The sequence below is a fragment of the Phyllostomus hastatus genome, unplaced genomic scaffold (assembly GCF_019186645.2).
Source record: "Phyllostomus hastatus isolate PE091 unplaced genomic scaffold, TTU_PhHast_1.1 phas_contig_196, whole genome shotgun sequence".
In the NCBI taxonomy this organism is placed as follows: Eukaryota; Metazoa; Chordata; class Mammalia; order Chiroptera; family Phyllostomidae; genus Phyllostomus; species Phyllostomus hastatus.
Genome location: NW_025333709.1, coordinates 33,438,872 through 33,457,798, shown reverse-complemented (window position 1 = coordinate 33,457,798; position 18,927 = coordinate 33,438,872). Strand labels below are relative to the sequence as shown.

Genomic DNA, 18,927 nt, shown 5'->3' with positions numbered 1-18,927 from the left:
GAATCTTTCTATCTCTACAAACATGCCTATTTGGTATTTGTATGAATGGAATCATATAATAGGTGATCATTTTTAACTGGCATCTTTCAATTAGCAAAATGTTTTCAAAGTTTATTCATGTCAGAACATAGGTATTTCATTATTTTTTTGTTCCCAAATAATATCTCTTGATGGACATTTGGGCTCTTTCAGCTCTTTAGCTATTATGAATAATGCTGCTATGAACATTTCTGTACAAGTCTTTGCGTGGACAAATGCTTTCATTTCTTTTGGGTTCACATGTAGGAGTCGAATTGCTGGGTCACATGGTAAGGCTACGTTTTCTGTTTTGAGGACCTGTCAAACTGTTTCCCAAGGCAGCTGCGCCGTTTTCCGTTTTCCACTGCCACCAGCAATGCCTGAGGGTTCCAGTTTCTCCACCTCCTCACCAGCGCTTGCTGTTGTTGCTTTTTTATTACAGCCTTCCTAATGGGTGTGATGTGATTATCTCATTGTGGCTTTGACATGCCTTTCTCTGATGGCTACTGATGCTGAGCAAGTGTGTTAATGGATATTTTTATATCTCTGGAGAAATGTCTATACAAATCCTTTGCCCATTTTTAAAACTGCTCTTTTTTTTTATCTTTTTATATTGTTATAAGAGTACTTTACTTATTCTGAATATAGTCTTGTCAGATAAGTGTTATAAAAATGTTTTCTTCCATTCTGAGAATTGTCTTTTCACTTTCTTGATGGTATTACAGCACAAAGGTTATTTTTTCATTAACTCTACTGGAGTGACATCAGCTAGTACAGGTTTCAAGTGTACACTTCTGTGACACGTGACCTGCGCATTGCATCGTGTGCCCACCACCCAAAGTCAGATCACCTTCCAAAATAACTTCCAAGAAAATTTATTTTTGGTGAAGACCAATTTCTCGATTTTTCTTTTTTCACTTATGCTTTTTGGTACCTAAGAAATCATTGCCTAATCCAGGGTTATGGATTTACTCCCTTGTTTTCTCACGAGTTTCATAATTTTACATCTTCCATTTAGATCTGCTACCCACTTGGAGCTCGTTTTTGTGACTGGTATAAGAAAGGGGTCCAAATTTATTCTCTTGCACGTGGCTGTCCATTGTCCCAGCACCATTGGTTCAAGTTCTGTTATGAAAATCGTCTGACCACGACATATAAGGCTTTATTTCTGGACTCTCTCAAATCCATTGATCTCTATAGCCAATACCACATTGTGTTGATGACTGTGGTTGTGTAGCAAGTTTTTAACTCAGAAAATGTGAGCCCTTCAAGATAGCTCCAGCTATTCTGGGTCCCTTGCATTTCCATATGAATTTTAGAAGACTCTTGTCAACTTCTACAGAAAAGGCGGGTAAGTCTTGTCAGGGATTGCAATGAATCTGTAGGTCGATTTGGGGAGTACTGCCATCTTCACATTACGTTTTCTTGTACATAAATACAGGATGTCTTTCCATCTATTTGGAACTTCTTAAATTCCTTTTATTTTTGAGTATGTGCTTAAGTAACTTATTTATTGGGGTAACACTGGTTAATAAAATTTATAGGTTTCAAGCACATAATTCCTAATACATCACTCATACGCTGCATTGTGTGTCCACCATCCAAAGTCAAGCCCCCGTCACTGTTTATCCCCCCCGGTACCCTCTTCCACATCCCCCACCCCCTCCCTCCTGCAGCCACCATACTGCTGTCTGTGTTCATGAGTCCCCTTTTATTTTTTTGCTCAGTCCTTCACTTTTTTCACCCAGCCATCCAACCCACCTCCCCTCTGACAGCTTTCAGTCTGTTGTCTCTATCTATGACTCTGTCTCTATTTTGTCTGTTTATTTTGTTCATTAGATTCCACACATAAGTGAAATCATATGGTATCTGTCCTTCTCTGACTGGCTCACTTCATGCAGCATAACATTTTTCAGGTCCATCCATGCCATCATAAAAGGCAAGACTCCCCTCTTTTTCATGGCCAAGTAGTATTCCATTGCAAAAACTCACCCCAGCTCCCCCACCCACTCATCTACTGATGGGCACCAGGGCTGCCCCCAAATCCTGGCCGTTGTAAATAATACTGCAATGAATGTTGGTGTCATCACTGTGCTTCTTTAACTTCTTTCAATGATATTGTGACATTTCCGGAGAATAGGCCTTACATTTCATTTGTTAAATTTATTCCTAGGTAGTTTATTCCATTTGATGCTATTGTAAATGATATTGTTTTCCTATGTTCATTTTTGGATTGTTCATTGCTAGTGTGCAGAAATATCACTGAAATACAACAATTCCCATCTTGTATCCTGCAACCTTGACCACCCTTGCTTATTAGTCCAATAGTTCTTTTTGTAGATTCTTTAGGGTTTCCTACATATAAGATTGTGGCATCTGCAAACAGAGATAGTTTTACTTTTTCTTTGGCAAGGCTGATGGTTTTTATTTCTTTTTCTTGCCTAATTGTCCCAGATTTAACCTGTGCTATAGTGAAATACAGTGTTGAGTAAACACCTTGTCTTGTTCCTGATCTTGAGGAGAACACAGTTATTCTTTCACCATTAAGTAAGTTATTAGCTATGGATTTTTTGAAGTTGCCCTTTATTAAGCTAAAGAAGTTCCCTTTGATTCTATTCAGGTGCTTTTGTTATGAGAGGTTGTTGGCTTCTGTTGAATGCTTTTTCTGCTTCTCTTGACATGATCATGTGTTTTGTTCTTCATGTGTTTTATATTGATATAGTGTATTAATATTGAAGGATTTTTGTATATTAAATTAACCTTGCACTCCTGGGCTAAACCCCCCTTGATCATGGTGTATAATTCATCTGAATTCAGCTGAATTATGTGTGGCTGAATTCAGTTGCTAGTATTTTGTTGAGGACTTTTATGTCTATATTCGTAAGTGATATTGATCTGTAGCCTTTTGTCTTTGCCCAGTTTTTGTGTTAGGGTAACACTGGCTTCATAGAGTGAGTTGGAAAGTTCCCTCCTATTCTATTTGCCATAGTCATTCTTGTGTGGAAGTCTCTGCTCCTGCCATTCCAGATCTGAAATGTTTATGCCTTGTCTCTTAGCTGCTCCAAACCCTGCCCATCCTCTGGAGCCAGCTCCAGGGCTCCTCACTCCGGACCCCTCCCTGACAGCTGCAGTCCCAGAGTGAGCTCACCCTCATGGAGCCCCTTCAGTTCTCACTGTGGCATAGAGCTGACACTCACTAGACAGTGCTGTAGCTGTGCGTGACATAGTGGATGCTGGGTGTGAGGCAGAAAACTGCACGCAGAACAAGAGTCCCAGCGAGTAGGAGAGCCCCAGTCAAGTAGCAACAAGCAGGAAGACAAACACCCGAGTCTGGTGACTCAGGACCAGCAGGACAACTCAGGGCCACGTAACTAGCTTCCTTAGGGAGGCTGCCATAAAACAGTGGAGGGTTAAGAAGGTCTTCCTCACTGTTTGAATTGTGATTCAGTAACTTACCAGCAAGTCACTCTCCGGCCTTAGCTTTCTCATCTTTCAAATGGGGATAGTAATGTTAATCTCAGATGTCTTGGCAAATATTATGAGTTCATCTATACACAACACATTGTAACAAATTCAATAAGTGGCAGCTTTAATATATCCTACAGGATACTCTCTATGAAAAAAGCATTTGTGGTTAAAGCAATCTTGGAAATGCTCCATATTACATCCTCCCTCTTGCAGATTCCCTGGGCACATTAGCATAGGGAAGGCTCTCAAAAGTCCTATGTAAAGGATCCTGTTTAATTTGTTTTGGCCTGGTATTTCCAAAACCTATTTACCAAAATGACCCTCTCTCCCTTTTTAAATTTAACATCCATTTCACACACTTCAGGAAACATAATATTAGTTGTATTTAATTAATAAAGGAAGTTACATTAAGTTGTTAAAAACTGATCCTGTTTTACTGCTTAGCTTTTCCCACAGGCATGTATAATTTAAAAGCAGCAGCCAAGGAAAAATGAAGGCTTCTAACCTAGAGAAAGAACAGAATGCTTTAAAGGCCCAAAGGAAATGAGAGATTTCAGGCAGAGGGAGCAGATCAATAATGAGCTATTTTCGGCCATGGAGACATTTCTAGAATTACAAATTTTTGGAGTTAAAGTTCATTTCCTTTAAATTCTCACCAGCACCAGAATCCCCTACATCAGTCCCCACCCATGCTGACACACCCAGCCTCCCCATTTTCAGGCAGCTCTAGTAATTAGTAAATTCTCCCTCGCACTGGACTGAAATCTGCCTCCTTGGAACCTCTGCCCAAGATCATGTGAACGGAATCTTGTGTTTTAATGAGCGCTGTCCATTTTGGACATAGCAAGTAAAAGGTACCGAAATGTTGCGAATCATTACACAACGTAAAGTAACACGTCAACCGATGGAGCTGGAATTGAAACTAAGAATGGTTGGAAACATCTTTCTTTCTCTCCATCTGTAAATAGGACACATAATCAGAAGTTCAGCTATACTGTAAGCAGGGAATGTAATATTTACTTTGTGGGTGAATTTATATAGCAATTGCCGATTTCCAAGAAGAAAAGGGGAACATGTGTTTTAAGTGACTTGTATATTCCCATCTTTTTTATTTAAAAAATATTTAAAGACATGATGTTTGTTTGTTTGTTTGTTGTTATCCTCATCTGAGGACATGCTTATTGATTCTAGAGATAGGGGAAGGGATGGAGAGAAACATTGATCTGAGAGAGAAACATCATCAGTTGCCTCTCATATATACCCTGACTGGGATTGAACCCACAATCTAGGTATGTGCCCTGACTGGGAACTGAACCCATGACCTTTCAGTTTACAGGACAACACTCCAGCCAACCGAGACAGACCAGCTAGGGCTAAAGAGACACTTAAAAAAACCCTGCACCCAAAGCTTATCCTTCCAACTTCATTATAAAGACAGGATAAAATACAGCATCTGTCACATAAATGTAGGCTTATCAACAAGAGCCGACAGTAAGACCGCTGAGGAGCACTTGTAGAGCTTAGATGCACTGCTTGCCTAAGGATTTTGTAATTTGTGCTCAACTGTGGTGTCTACGAGAATTTGCTTACTGATACACACCACAGAGGATGTTTTTGTCCCTGTACTTGAAATACAGTAAAAATGTCATAGATTACATCATCTATCCCTTCAACGGACAGGAGGACAGCACTCAGAAACAGGTTCTCAGAAACTGCAACTTTAAGCAAAACAACACATAATGAAACCAATTTTACTATAGGCTGATATAAATAAGAGTTAAGATCTATATTTCTGGTCACAAGAACATCACTAAATGTCTAAAATAAAGACCCCCAATACTTCTAATATTAAACATTGAAATAAATGTGAGCTACGCACACATTTTTAAAAGATTAATAAAAATGAGCAAAATCCCTTATTCCCAACCCACTTGTTGCAGTTTGGGGTGGCGGGTGGCTGGAGTCTGTTCCTGCAGCTGAGCGCACGAGGGGAGACCCAACCCTGGACAGGACGCCCTCCCATGGCAGGGGTGCTCCCCCGCATGCTCACTCTGCCTGGGACGCTGCAGACAAGCCAGCTCACCTCGCACACACAGCTTGGGGGTGGGGAGGAAACACATGCCGACCACTGCCTGGTGGGGGTGTCGCTTTTTTTATCCTCATCAATGTTATAATTAAATGGTGTTGAAGCAAATGTTATTCAAGGACCCCCTGTACTACATTGGGGCAATTTATGCAGTGCCAGGCATTCTCAGGAAACAGTTTTTGATCACTTAAGATGAGGCTGAATAGAACCTGGTTCCTGACTTCATAGAACTAGTAGTCGAGTGAGAGAGACAGACAAGCAAATCGATGATTTCCATACAAAGTGACAAGAGCCAGCTGGAGCCAGGCGCGTGGTATTAAGGGAACGCAGGCAAGGGCAAGCGAATCAGATAGGGCAGTGGGACCGGGCAGTGGGCACGGCTTCTTGGAGGAGCGGACTTCTAAGCTGTCAGCAGCAGAATTTAACCAACTCTGAGTCCACCTTCAACTCTCAGCACTCAGGTGAGAGAGTACCCTCTGACCCTGCTTTTTTGCATTCTTTACACTGCCATGGCCAGGTTTAGTGCCTGTGTTTGCTCTCAGAGAGGGAGAGGGGGAGAGGAATAGAAAACAGAGAAGAATTTGATATGTTATTGCAGACAGGTTCTGGTAGTCACCAGAGATGGCCAGGGGCATGAAGGGTGACCACCCTGTGCCCAAGCAGTCTGTGTCCTTGATATGGGTGTAAAAGCTAATCTATGACCACCCCTTCTCTTTGCCAAACAAGGAGACATGGAAACAAGGTCCTTTTCAATCCAAGGAACCCTGTTGAGCTAAGCCAGTGACACGCAGCCTCCTAGCGCTGAGAGGGCAGCGGAATGAAGGTTCGGACCTCTGTGCTCTCCCAGGGAGTGAGGCCACACCTGCCTACCAACTCCCCCGGGTGACTTCTCCACAGAACACACCAGGCACCCTGGAGTCGTCCACCTTCCCAGAGAGGGAACACATCTGCGATTCTGCTCCTGCCTCCTTTGGGATCCCTCTGCCCACCCCGGCACTCTGCCCAAGATCCTCCCCCTCAAAAAGTGTGAGTTATTACCTTAGATTGTCCTCCAGGGTCTCCTCGTCGGAAGAGAAGGTTCCATTGCTGATGCTCGGAGGAGAGTGACTCTTCTTTCCTGCTGACGCCTCCCGGGAAAACGAAGTGTCTTTCTTTTTCCTTTTGCCGAACAATTTCTTAAAAGGCTGGAACTTGCCTCCCTTCTTCTTGTCTGTGGATTGCAAGACAAACACCTGCTGCAGTCGGACAGGGCTGTGCCTCGGAGCCTAGGAGCAAACTACAGCTGAGCTGCCTCCGGCCCGGGGAGCTGGGGCAAAGGGCAGCCATCAGAGGGAATGAGCGACGGAGCCCTGTGCCAGGAATGCCAGGGCCTGCCCCTGTTCACCCACAGTCAGGTGGACACAAGCCAAGAGCACAGCAAGTCTTCTGCTTCCCAGCTCCCAAGAAGCACCTGGAGGCAGACCCAAGGGGTTCCAGGCTTCATGGTGGCCGGCGCAGCTCCCCCTTGCACATGCCGGACAGAGATGGTGGTGTCTGCTTTCTTTAACAAAGCAGATGGCCCCTGCCCTTTGCCACGGAAGAAAAACACGTAAGCCAGACAGTTGTTTAAGAAAACTTACATGCGTATATAGTGTCTCCTGAGAATCACTCTGGTTTAGCTTTTAGACACAGAAGGAAACTGCTACCTCTCGGTGTAAGCTTTACCCCCCAGTTCTCTCCATGCCCATATATTTCTGGTTTATCTCTCATCTCCTTTAAAACTACAATGAAGAGCCCCCAAAAGAATTGCTACAAACATCTTTCCCTATATTATTACTTCATCTAGTCAGGACCGAGGCTCCTGGCCAGCATCTCCTACAGATATTTCAGGGAATACCTTTCAGTTCTGCTTCTTCAGATACAAACTCCTCCACATCACTCCACTCCTGTCTCAGAAGAGGAAGTATAAATCGTCCCATACCAGAAGCATCTTCGCAGGCCTTTCCTTTTTTTTTTAAAGAAGATTAAAGAACCACTTATCCAGTGGTCAGGCGATCTTTTCTTAAATTATTTAACTCTTACTATGCATCACTGTTCTAAGAACTTTTCAAATATTAGCTCGATCCTCACCACAATTCTATAAGGTAGACACCATTAAGACCCCTGTTTTACAGACGAGGGGCCCTGAGGCACAGCGAGATGAAATAACTTCTCTATGTTATGGGAAACATATCTTTGAAGCTGGAGCCAGGGAAAAGGAAACTTGAAAATGTACAACGTGAACAGAAAAACACCTGCATAGAACACAAAGGTAGGAACCCCCAACTTAGTATCAGAGGTCGCAAAGCTGGCTGGAGTCTTTAGAGAGATCTAGGTATAACAATGAGGTTAAAGATGTTTAAAGTGGTCGCCTCATTTCCTCTGGTGATCTTCAGTCCCAGCCTTTCTGAAATAAAATTTGCAGTGAGGAGGAAGTGTTTTAGGCTCCATTGCTCTAAGCAGTGGCATGAGACAGCGAGGAAGCAGGTAGTCGTCAATTACAAAGAGACGTACACTAGGATCCTTAGTACGGGTGCAGGACAGACCTCACACTCCAGAGGTCCCTGAAACAGTGCTGTATTAGATCACATTTAAAAGGAAAGCAGATTTCTGACATGCGAGATGCCTCCCATACCTCAGGCTTTGTGCCAGGCATGTAGTCCTCAAGAAAATTCAATTTTCACTGTGTGTTACTTAAAAGACAATGTATGCAGTGCAACTGAGACAATATCATTAAAAAATGGTAAAAATAAAAAAAATGGGAAGGTTTGATTTCAGAGTGTTTGTTTGCTTCCAGTGGTGACTTATTCAGGAGTACGGGCCCGAGATTTTCATGATATCTACTTCTGGTTCCCATGAGCAAAATCTCCAATGAGTAATTTTCTTAAATTATCATCAGTGGATTTTGAAGACCACCAAAGAACATCAGGCAAGTGCTAAAAGAATTGACCTTACCTAAAATGAGTCCATTAAAATTTTTAAATTAAAAAATTTCTATAAGGCATTATAGCTATCATTACATTATTATAATGGTCTTTGGCACTGACTGATGAAATAAGTGAATCTTTTCTCTGTGACAGTTCAAGGCTCAAAATACGTAAATGACACATTATAAATGGGCATCATTATAAATGGTCAAACAGCAATTTATGCTACATTTCACCTATTTCTGAGATAAATTCTTCCTCTTTCCCTTTATATCAATCGTCTTTTTCCCACTGCAGAAATAGGTAACCCCAAATTCTCTAATCGGGAATATTCTAAAAGAACATAGTGAAATTCTAAAAACATTAGTTATGACATCATTACTCCAAGTCTGGGCCCACTAATCCAGCTTTTAAGCTACCTAGAGAATTTTAGGTTACTTCAGAATTTATTATAGGAAAAAACTGCTCTAAACTCAAGGCAGAGTTGGTAATGTTCAGTTGAGCTGGAATCAAGGGAGTTAACTATTATTAGAGACAGATTACAGTTTCTCGAACAGGTTATTGTATGTTTAACTAATGGGTGGCTTGGTCCATTGTATTGCCTCATGTCCAGAATGGTGGCAGCCACCACATTAAATATTTGTTGCAGTGGTCATATTGGGGGGGGGGTGGTGGATAAAGTGAAGACAGCCTGGGAAGACTGAACACAAACACAAGGCCGGGACAAAAACGGCCTTGAGGAGGGTGCCAGGATATGGAAGCCTTGGCTTGGAGACCTGGTGGGCTGCCTGCAAGCACAGGGCGGCCTCCTGCAGGTGGCCCCATCCTTCAGGTGCAGAGCTGGCCCGTCTGAGGACTGCTGGTGAACCAGGTACTCTGGCGCTCTGCGCTGCACATTACGGGGCAGTGCCCTGGCATGAGTGCACACTTATCATCCTGGAAGACGTGCCAAAGTCCAAACGTCAGAGAGCATACTGCTCAGAAGTGCTTGGGGAAGGCTGGTTCAGCAATGCCTTGATTGTTATCAGGAAGATAAAAGACCAGTAAAACCTACCTGCACTCCCCATCTAACAGCCCCTTCATCTTACCATGAGAAACACCAATGTCTCTTTGGAGGAGGGGTCAGAAGGCAGAAGCTTACAAGTCTGCTCCAAAATCTTGGTGTTTGGTCAGATCTTGGTTATAAAAAGTAACTTCCCCCTTCCTCATTTTCAAAATTAATAATATGTTTTGTTATAAGTACCTTTATATTTTAAATAAAATTTAAAAGTTTGTTTTTATGATATTTTTACTATCAACTGTGGCAATTAATTTGCCAGCACTAACTTTATGAAAAGCCCCAGTAACTACGTTGAGGCCCACCCTACATTCACACAGCAAATTGTGACTGAGCAACATCCACAGGGAAGGAAACTTTATAAACCAGATTAGGAGTTATACTCGTATTTACTTGATCCCCCAGTTTTATTCTCTAAGTTCATCATAACATCTCTCACATCATACAAACAAGTACCTCATTTTTACAAAACATTTGCAATTCTGTGCCACAACAACCACTATGAAAACTTGAGCTGTGTCTAGAAATATGCATTAAATAAACTATTTTAAGGTCAATTTATAATTTGGGACTATATTAACAGTCTGTCTCCACAGAATCAACTGGATGAAGTGCATGGTCATCACTAGAAGCCATATCCTTGTCAAGAAACACCAACTGTTACTGTGAGTATATTTGTACTGATGGGGCCTAAAAGATCAAAGCAACTTTAACAGTGTAGTAAAACAGAGCACTTCTGCAATGTTAATGTGATATATTTCCCAAAACAACTGCCACAGAGAGGAAGTCTAGCTTAGCTAAGTGTTCTCCGACATTAAAGATGGCATTTTGGAACTTAACAACACAAATTTACTTTTGTTGGGTGGTTAGGGTAGTGGGGAGAAGCAGAGAGGGAGAAGGAAGAAATGTTCTATTAAACTGTTGTTTTAATTGGCTGCAGCTCTAGTTAGGGGTTAAGTACACGGGCCCCAGAGATAGGAATAGTTGGCCCAAATCCTGATCCCATCTCTTACTAGCTATGAAACATCTGCTTACCAGCCTCTCTGGAAATGTACCATCTTAAGATGTAAGAGTGAATTTATTGGAGAAAAGACAGTGGGTGCCACATTGTCTTAATATTTCACCGTCTTTGTCTTGTAATTTTTCACATGAAAGAACCTATATATGAATATATACCGCTTTCAGGGAGATGGCAATTATCATTCTTTAAGTATTGAAATGAATTAATTTATTTTCATCATCCAATAATGACTTTAGGGAATTTTTTTTTCATTTAAAAAAGTGCTCATTATCCATTATTTCATGGACATAATTACCATTTTCTGGCTGCATCATCATAATTGCTAGATTACATAGAAGATTCTGAAAATTAAAAATCACTGGGCAAGTCAAGCAAATGTGATTCATTTTCCATTTGTCATAAGGATGCAATTCTTACATTTTCCTTTCTAAACCTAAAATAATAAAGGCACACAATTTCTCTGCATTGGATTATTTATATGGTATGCTTTTAAATGAGAAGCAGAGTTTCCTATCACAGTTCATTTGGAGCATCACAAATGTTTGAGTCTGGGGTTTCTCAGACTGTGCTCTGTGGGTCGGTCCCAGGTTCTTATTCCAAGACCAGTACACTGGAGACTTCAGGTAAAATAAAGTTAAATATGTTTCTTCACCGTGAGACCTTCCAGAGTCTGTAATACGCTGATATCACTACTGCTCTTCAAAAGAGCAAAGGTTGTGTAGTGCTTCCCAAACCTGTCTGGTCATGGAGACTCGACTTTCTAGACTTCCTTCATGACTCGTGTTCCTCTGGACATACTCTGGAAACACTTGCCTTCACCGTTGCTTTCAAACATCACTCGGTTTCTTTAGGCACCATGCATTTCATACACACACCACCCCTACATGCCAGACCACCCTGCTCAGTGAACCTGAGGGAGTTGACAAAAACATTTTGGTTAAATAAACCTAACATTTTAGGTCAAGTTCTGATTTAAAATGTGTATACTTAACATATGTGAATAGCGTACATTAAAACACAGCAAATAGCAACTATCCGAATTTGTATACTTTCACTACTTAAGGGGAATTTTGCAATGCCTTTCTTAGCTTTGGAACTTTGGAATACTTCTGAGAAGGAACCGTCTAGTTAAAAAAAGACTGCTCACTAGAAATACCTTGTAATACACGAATTCTCGGTGACCGTCACATTTTTTACGGGACTCGACAATCCCTGCACATTTCAACAAAGAACTGGGGAGTTGGCAACATGCCAGATGGGCCGTCCTCTTCGGTGCCGGGAGATGACAAGATGGAGGACCGAGAGGAAGGCAGGGGTATCGCGGCAGCCTGTCAAGTCACACAGGCGAAGAAGGGACAGTTCTTTTCTGGGGAAGCACGGAGAGGGGAAGATATCTGCTGCTGTGTGAACTCTGACAACAAGAGACAGGATCAATAACACTCTCTTAGAAAAGGGCAGGGGTCCCAGGAACAAATGGTGAGAGGCCTGGGGTGGTAGTGACTGCAGTTGTCACAAGCCATGGGTCACAGTCACAGGCAGAGAACAGGGTGACCAGCCCGTATCTGGAATGCCAGATCCTGGGCACGTGGGTGGATGGGCTATGGCATGTGTCGTAGTCTTCTAAGAAAGGACTAGAGCTTGGATTTGTGTCGTTTCCTCACCCAGAAATGTCATTTTCATTCTTCTCAGTGTGATGAAATTCTATTTAAAGACCTAGATCCTTGAAGCTTTCCCAAGTCCCCAAGCCCAGTGATAATTCATCACACCTCCCTCTGGCTTCTGTGTACCTTGTTCATACTTCTGTGTGCCACACCAGGTGTCAGGAGCTGAACGGTGTCCCCCCAAATTCATGTGCCGAAGCCCTAACCCCCAGATACCTCAGAATGTGACTGTACTTGGAGAGAGGGTCTTTAAAGAGAACATTAAGGTAAAATGAGGCTGTTAGGTGGGCCCTAATCCAATATGACTGGTGTCCTCATAAGAAGAGATTAGGACACAGGCACATACAGAGGCACAGCCACTTGGTGACATGGGGAGAAGATGGCCATCTACAAGTCAGAAGACACCGATGACACCTTGATCTTGGACTTCTAGCCTCCAGAACCCTGAGAAAACAGTTGTGTTGTTTGAGCCGCCCAGTCTGTGGTGCTTTGTTATGGAGCCCCAGCAAATGAAGGCACCACGTGATAGTTGCATGGCATCAATGAGATCACTTTGGATCTGCCGATTTACGATTTTGTGCCTTCACACCTTTAATCATGTTCTCCTACCTGGAATGCCTTTCTCCATTTGCCTAGGGAACTCCTAACCATCTCCCCAAACACATTGCAGCTGTCACATTCCCTTGAAAGCCCTCCTTGAACACTCCAGCCAGGGAGAAGGACACCTCCTTGGCTCTCTGTCTGTGCACGTGCTGATGCCTATTACAATACCGCAAAGAGCACTGTTGCTCCCAGACCAAAAGTGCCCTGGAGATAGGGATGACCAAGCCTTGTTTATTCGGCCTCTCCAGCACCCACGGTGATGCCTGACACAGGGCAACACACACTGATGTGGATCCTTGTGCCCTGCTCCCTTAAGGCGAGACATATCTTAGAAGTCACAATTTTTCAGATAATACAAAGGTATATTTAGACTCCAGGGGGGCCCATGGCAGCACTTTATAACCAAATGCAATATTTCTCCAAGACATCTATACTCACCTTGAGTTTTGCTACCAGATAAACTTGCGCCAAACTCACAAAGAGCTGTGGGAGTGGCGATCTCTCTACACAGTATAGACAGCCATGCAGTCACACACTTGCTTTCATGCAGACCTGTTCCAAAGTGACTGACCTATGCTATCTCATCCACCAGAAACACGAGGGGAAGGCAGCAAACTGCACCCAGCTGAACCGAGGTGTGTAGAAATACATGAAACTCACCCACACATACACCCCAGATACCCACCAGTCACCACAGACTGCCATCTGTGTGATGAGGCACCCATACACAGCTTTCTTTCCAATTCCGGGTGACCCCCCTCCCACTGCCTCTCAGTAACTCACAAGCTGTCGTCCTCCAATGATTCCTCAGTTCCCAAGCAAACTTCAGCTCATTTTCAAGGTAAAATGTTATATTTATTGTAGTATTTATAGACTTTGTTACCATTTAACATGTGGAAACTGCCACATTTTTTAAAGTTAGGTTCCTATCATTTTAAAATGTCACTGGTATATTTTTTTGTGTTGTGTTACTATCCCATTTTTTTCCCCATCAGCCCTTGGTTTCATTTTGTGGTTTTGCATAACATGTGTTGATTTCAGCAATGCATATGTCACATTCTAGCTGAACTGACTGTACATGTCTAAAGAGAGCCTCCTGAAGTGTGTTTGTACTGCCCTAGGTCTGTGCAAGGATCTATCAATGAGCATGACTTGGCTCTGTCTTGGGCCCCCTGTTTCTTGAAACCACATCAATCTTCAATTTTTCTAGTTTTCCCCATTGGTCTGTCTCCGAACCCCCTTTTATGTTTCACGACAATTCAAAAGAAACAGTATTTATAAATAGTAACAGAGGCAGATTATGATTTTTAACGTGAAGTCTCAGTGTTGGGCCACATTGCTCCCACACACTGGAAGATGTGTGGGTGCTGAATCTTTTCACTGCCAATCTCTGCTGCTCCAGTTTCAGAGGGTGCTGTGGATCAGTGGCCAACTCTGGGTGGAAAATGATGGCAGGGGGAGCTGCCTGCTACCTTGACATGCACGCTTACTTAGTGTAGCAGCAAGCTACCTCAACAAAGGGTACCTCCACAGGAGGGCTGAACACGTGACATTCCTTCAGTCCCACACACTGAACACCCAACCCCTGCAGGACTGGTGCGGGCCCAGCTGACAGCACCGGTGGATAAAACAAAAGCTGTAGGGACACCGGAGGCTGTTTTGATCAGGGTTTCATCCGAGGAGTGGGACCAGTAGGAGATCGTGTGTGTGTATGTGTGTGTGAGACATATTAGGAGATTTATTGCAAGGAATTGGTTAAGCCAGGTGGGGGCTGGCTAAGCAAGTCTGAAATCCTCAGGGCAAGTCATCAGGAAAGGCACCTGGAATTCGCAGGCACAGGGGGAAGCTACTCTTCCCAGGGGGAATTTCTCTTCTTAGAGAAGCCTTGGCCCTGTTCTTAAGGCTTTTCAGCTCCCAGGCCCACCCAGACTATCTGGAAAAATCTCCCTTACTTAAATCAACTAATTACGGACTTTAATTACATCTACCAAATACCTTCAGAGCAAAAGCTCAATTAAACAATACTTGTGTTTAATTAAATCACTGGGGACTACAGTCTAGCCAAGTCAACACATCCAAATATCATCACACTCCATCCTTTGTTGACTTGGTGCCCATACACATCTCCTTAAACTATACTTAATCTCCAAATAGAGTCAATAACAAAATAATGGAACTTTCACTGACATGATACCAATGTCTCACATGCCTCTGAAGACACACTAACATGTTTCCCAGATGAGAAGGGCAAGTCCTTGGGCAATGTTCACCCTTATCCTGTAACTTATATACTGAGATATGTACGAAGTTCATATTTAATACATCTTGTGTCAGGTTATAAGAAGATAAGAGAAGGAAGAAATAAAATATGTGTTATATACACACCCCCCCAAGATATTTATAACAAAATGAAGAAGAAATACCCATAACTGCTAGAGTCCCTGTGTCTGCAGCTGGTCTTGTGGTCGTAGCTGGGCTGTATAGCCGTCTTCTCCCAACACCTATTCCACATTCCTGTTGACCTCAGCAAGGACCTCAGCAGGCTGTGGCTCTCTGCCTGGTGAGGGGAGCCCAATGTAGATTCCTGAAGAACCTGGCCATGAGCTGTCCTGAATTAGGCTGTTGTAGCTTTTGATTACCCCATAGCATATGAGAGTACTAGAGATGCCCTAAGGGATCACCTGTATTCTAGACACACTCCTCTTTACCTCCACTGTGTAGGAGCAGCCCGATTTTCCCTTGGTAGTTAGGATCAATCACTGTGATAAGAATAGTAACCCCCTTCTTTGCCTGTGGATTGAGAGACACAAGGAGCTCAAAGGGACTTTTTGGCAGTCCCAACCACCAGTTCAATGGAGTGAATCTCTGCTGTGTCTCCTGGTGAAAACTTTCTTCCCATTGGAACTAAGAACTCTAGACAAGCAGAACCTAAAGTCAAGGGGATGGAGAGCAAAAGTTTTCCTAAGCGGTCACTAAGGGTAATAGTGAATGGAGCCACTCCCATTTCTAACCCTTGACTCCTGGACCAATGAAGCCCGGGTATGAAACAGCACCACAGATTGGATACTGACTTATACTACATCCTAGAGGACACAGTCCCAGCCCTACAAAGTATTGCCACCTAGCCAGCACCATAACTGAGTCATCCAAAGGCCGTTCCACCATTTGGCCAAGCCAGCAGCTTCAAGATGATGGAGAATGTAGTGAGACCAGTGAATTCCATGAACATGGCCTATTAATTTCTTCAGTCAGAAGTGATGTCTGTATAGAGTGCCATTATAGCAAATAGGGCATCCCATAAGTCCTGGATGACAGTTTTGGCAGAAGCACTGTATACAGAAAAGGCAAATCCATATCTGGAGTATCTACTTTAGTAAGAACAAAGCACTGTTTCTTTCACAATGGAAGTGGTCCAATGTAATGAATCTGCATCAGCTAGGGAGCTCATCACCCCAGGAAATGGTGCTATGTTGAGGACTCAGTATTGGTCTCTGTCAGCCTTGATGAGCGGGTCAATGAAGCTGAGCTCACGAATAACTCCTATCCCTGACACCATGGCCATTTTTCACAGGTCCATTGACAAGTGGCTGGGTAAAGAGGCTGACAAATATTCAGAGAATGGCTCCTTCAATGGACTTGATTAATAAAAACCTTCTGAAGTTATCCTTGGGTGAGCAGTCACACGAGACCAAATACATTCAAATCCTCTGCCCATTCAGAGAGGTCTATCCTCATACCCCTTCCCCAGACCTCTGTGCCACCAGATTATCTAATCACATTCCTTCCAAGTCCACCACCATCCAGCCAAAACACTGGCACTACCCAAGAATTGTTATAGACTTGTACCTCTGGCCATTTCTCCTTACAAGTAAAATGAAAAATCACGTGCATTGACTGAAGTTCTGGCCACTGGGAGAGTTTCCCATCACCACTGTCTTTCAGGGCTGTCCCAGAATGGGGCTAAAGCAGTACAGCTTTCAAGTGGTGCCTGAAGATCATGCAAAACCATCCATGAGCCAGGCCTGCGTTTTCTCTTCCTCAGTCAGCTAGTTGTGGGGAGCTCTCCATGAGGTCATCAGAGCAGACTGGGAGAGGGAACGGGGGTGTGGTAGGTGTGGGGACCATGGGTATTTGAGCCACTTCTTACATTTGTATAAGGTATTTGTGCCTTCGAGGCCTGCTTGAACCTCATATCATACATACCACTTCCTCTTTTTTGTCATAAACTTCATCTAAAAAACTTCAGTGTATAACCCAGAATGAGAATGAGGTATCTTTGTCATAATTCAGATAAAAAAAAAAGACTTGGGATTATAGCTAAACCCAGGGTATTGGTTTCCTGGAGTTGCCGTTAAAAACAACACAAATGGCTTACAACAACAGAAATGTATTCTCTTGCAGGTCTGGAGTCTGGAAGTCCAAAGTCAAGCTCTCAGCTGGGCCACACTAGTTCTGCGGGCTCTAGGAGAGAAGCTTCCTCTCCTGTTCTCGTTTCTGGTGTTCCTGGTATGCCACTTCCCTTTGATAGGGAGTGCCGCTGCGCACACCCAGTTTTATAGCTGGTGGGTCAGGCAACACCCAGTTCATAGTGGGCAGCTCTTAACCATAGGTGACGTATGGTTAGGCCTTCAGTATTTACTAATGCCCATTAGCAAGACAAAGGCTGTTTCTCAAAAGGTTCACTGTTATCTGCAGAGGATGGCAAGGTTTTGCTTCAACATGGTAAGGGCCTGTGCTGTGATTCCCCAAGAGATCTGCCAAAGGCTCCCAACAGCATCCCTCTCTGTCAGTGGCACTTCAAGCACCACTGGATCTGCTGGATCCTGCAGCCCGAATGGCAGGGCAGTCTGCACAGCAGACTGGACCTGCTGCAGAACCTTCTCTAATTCTGGACACTATTTCTTAACAACAAGGAGTAATGCTCATTTCAAGCAGTTGTGTGAAGGTGAAGAATCATGCCCCAGAATCTTAAAGATCTATGTTTATATGGTCATCTGCGCCATTTTCTAGCTCCTTAAGACCTCAGTTTTCACATCTGTAAAATGGGGTGACTAAACTGTATATTATGATCAAAAGTCCCTCCTGTTCTGAAATTCTATAAACAGTTCCTTTAAAAAGCTAGGCAAGTTTAGACTATATATTCTTGCTCATGAAACTTACTACTCTTTTCATAAATTATCTATTAACTATATTCATTATGCTTTCTCCATTCCTTTTTTGGTCTCCAAATTACACTGGTTTTGTTACCATTGTACTTATTTAGTAAAAGTAAGGAACTTCAGGGCTTGGGAGAAGAAAAAGCATAGTCTGTAAGTCAGTGAAAGAGAGCCCAGTCATTCCATCTGTTCGTGGCAGGACCCAGGTCCCTATTCCTAGGATGGGCAATGCCGAAGGAGAAGGAATGGTGTCCCAGAACCTCCACCCTCAATGCCCACCACCCCACTGCCATCCTGCGATCTGTCTCAGTAAGATGTTCTGAGAAAGGTGACTAATGTGTTGACTCACACATTAAATGTTTGCCTCAGATCTGGGCAAAACAAGTGAACCTGCCTTCAGACACACTTCTAAGATATCCGAGATGACATGAGCCACTCAGGGCTCCTCTAAAGTTCTGAGGGACAAAGTCAGATGGGCCCCAGAGAGCCTCTGACTTATGGGCCAATGATACAAATAAAGGCAGCTTTAGTTGCTGGACCAATTCTGCCCCAGCAGATTCAGATTTTGCTAGCCCTGCATTTTGCCTGCCTGCTTTTCTTGGTGTCTTGTATATTCAGGAATGTATGCCCCACCCAGACTCTTACTCCACCTAACAATCCTACAACTTTATATCCTGTCTGCAAACTCAGCCCATCCATGGCGAAGCCGTGTTATTCTGTCTAGCACAGATCAGCGCTACCTCTGCAAGAGCCCTGTTTCCACGGGTGCATAATTGGGACTGCTAGGACTGATGAACAAATGTTGACTGTGGTCCTACTGTGTGCAGAGCACTGAGCTAGCACTGACATATCACAGGAGTTAGTAAGTTTCTGATACCAGCTAATAGGGGGAATTAGTAAATTTAGCAGACA

General features: G+C 43.3%; 1 protein-coding gene across 4 annotated transcripts in view; it reads right to left on the bottom strand.

Moving 5' to 3' along the window:
* The window catches only part of CRACD (capping protein inhibiting regulator of actin dynamics), a 238,323-nt gene that overhangs the window by 38,373 nt on the left and 181,023 nt on the right, over positions 1–18,927 (bottom strand). For all 4 annotated transcript variants that reach the window (XM_045834313.1, XM_045834311.1, XM_045834312.1 and 1 more), the window contains one exon: positions 6,611–6,782. Coding sequence is in view for 1 of the 4 variants with exons in the window: in XM_045834311.1 (XP_045690267.1) it covers positions 6,611–6,782 (172 nt within the window). In the remaining 3 variants the exon portion in view is untranslated. The remainder of the gene's footprint in view (positions 1–6,610; positions 6,783–18,927) is intronic.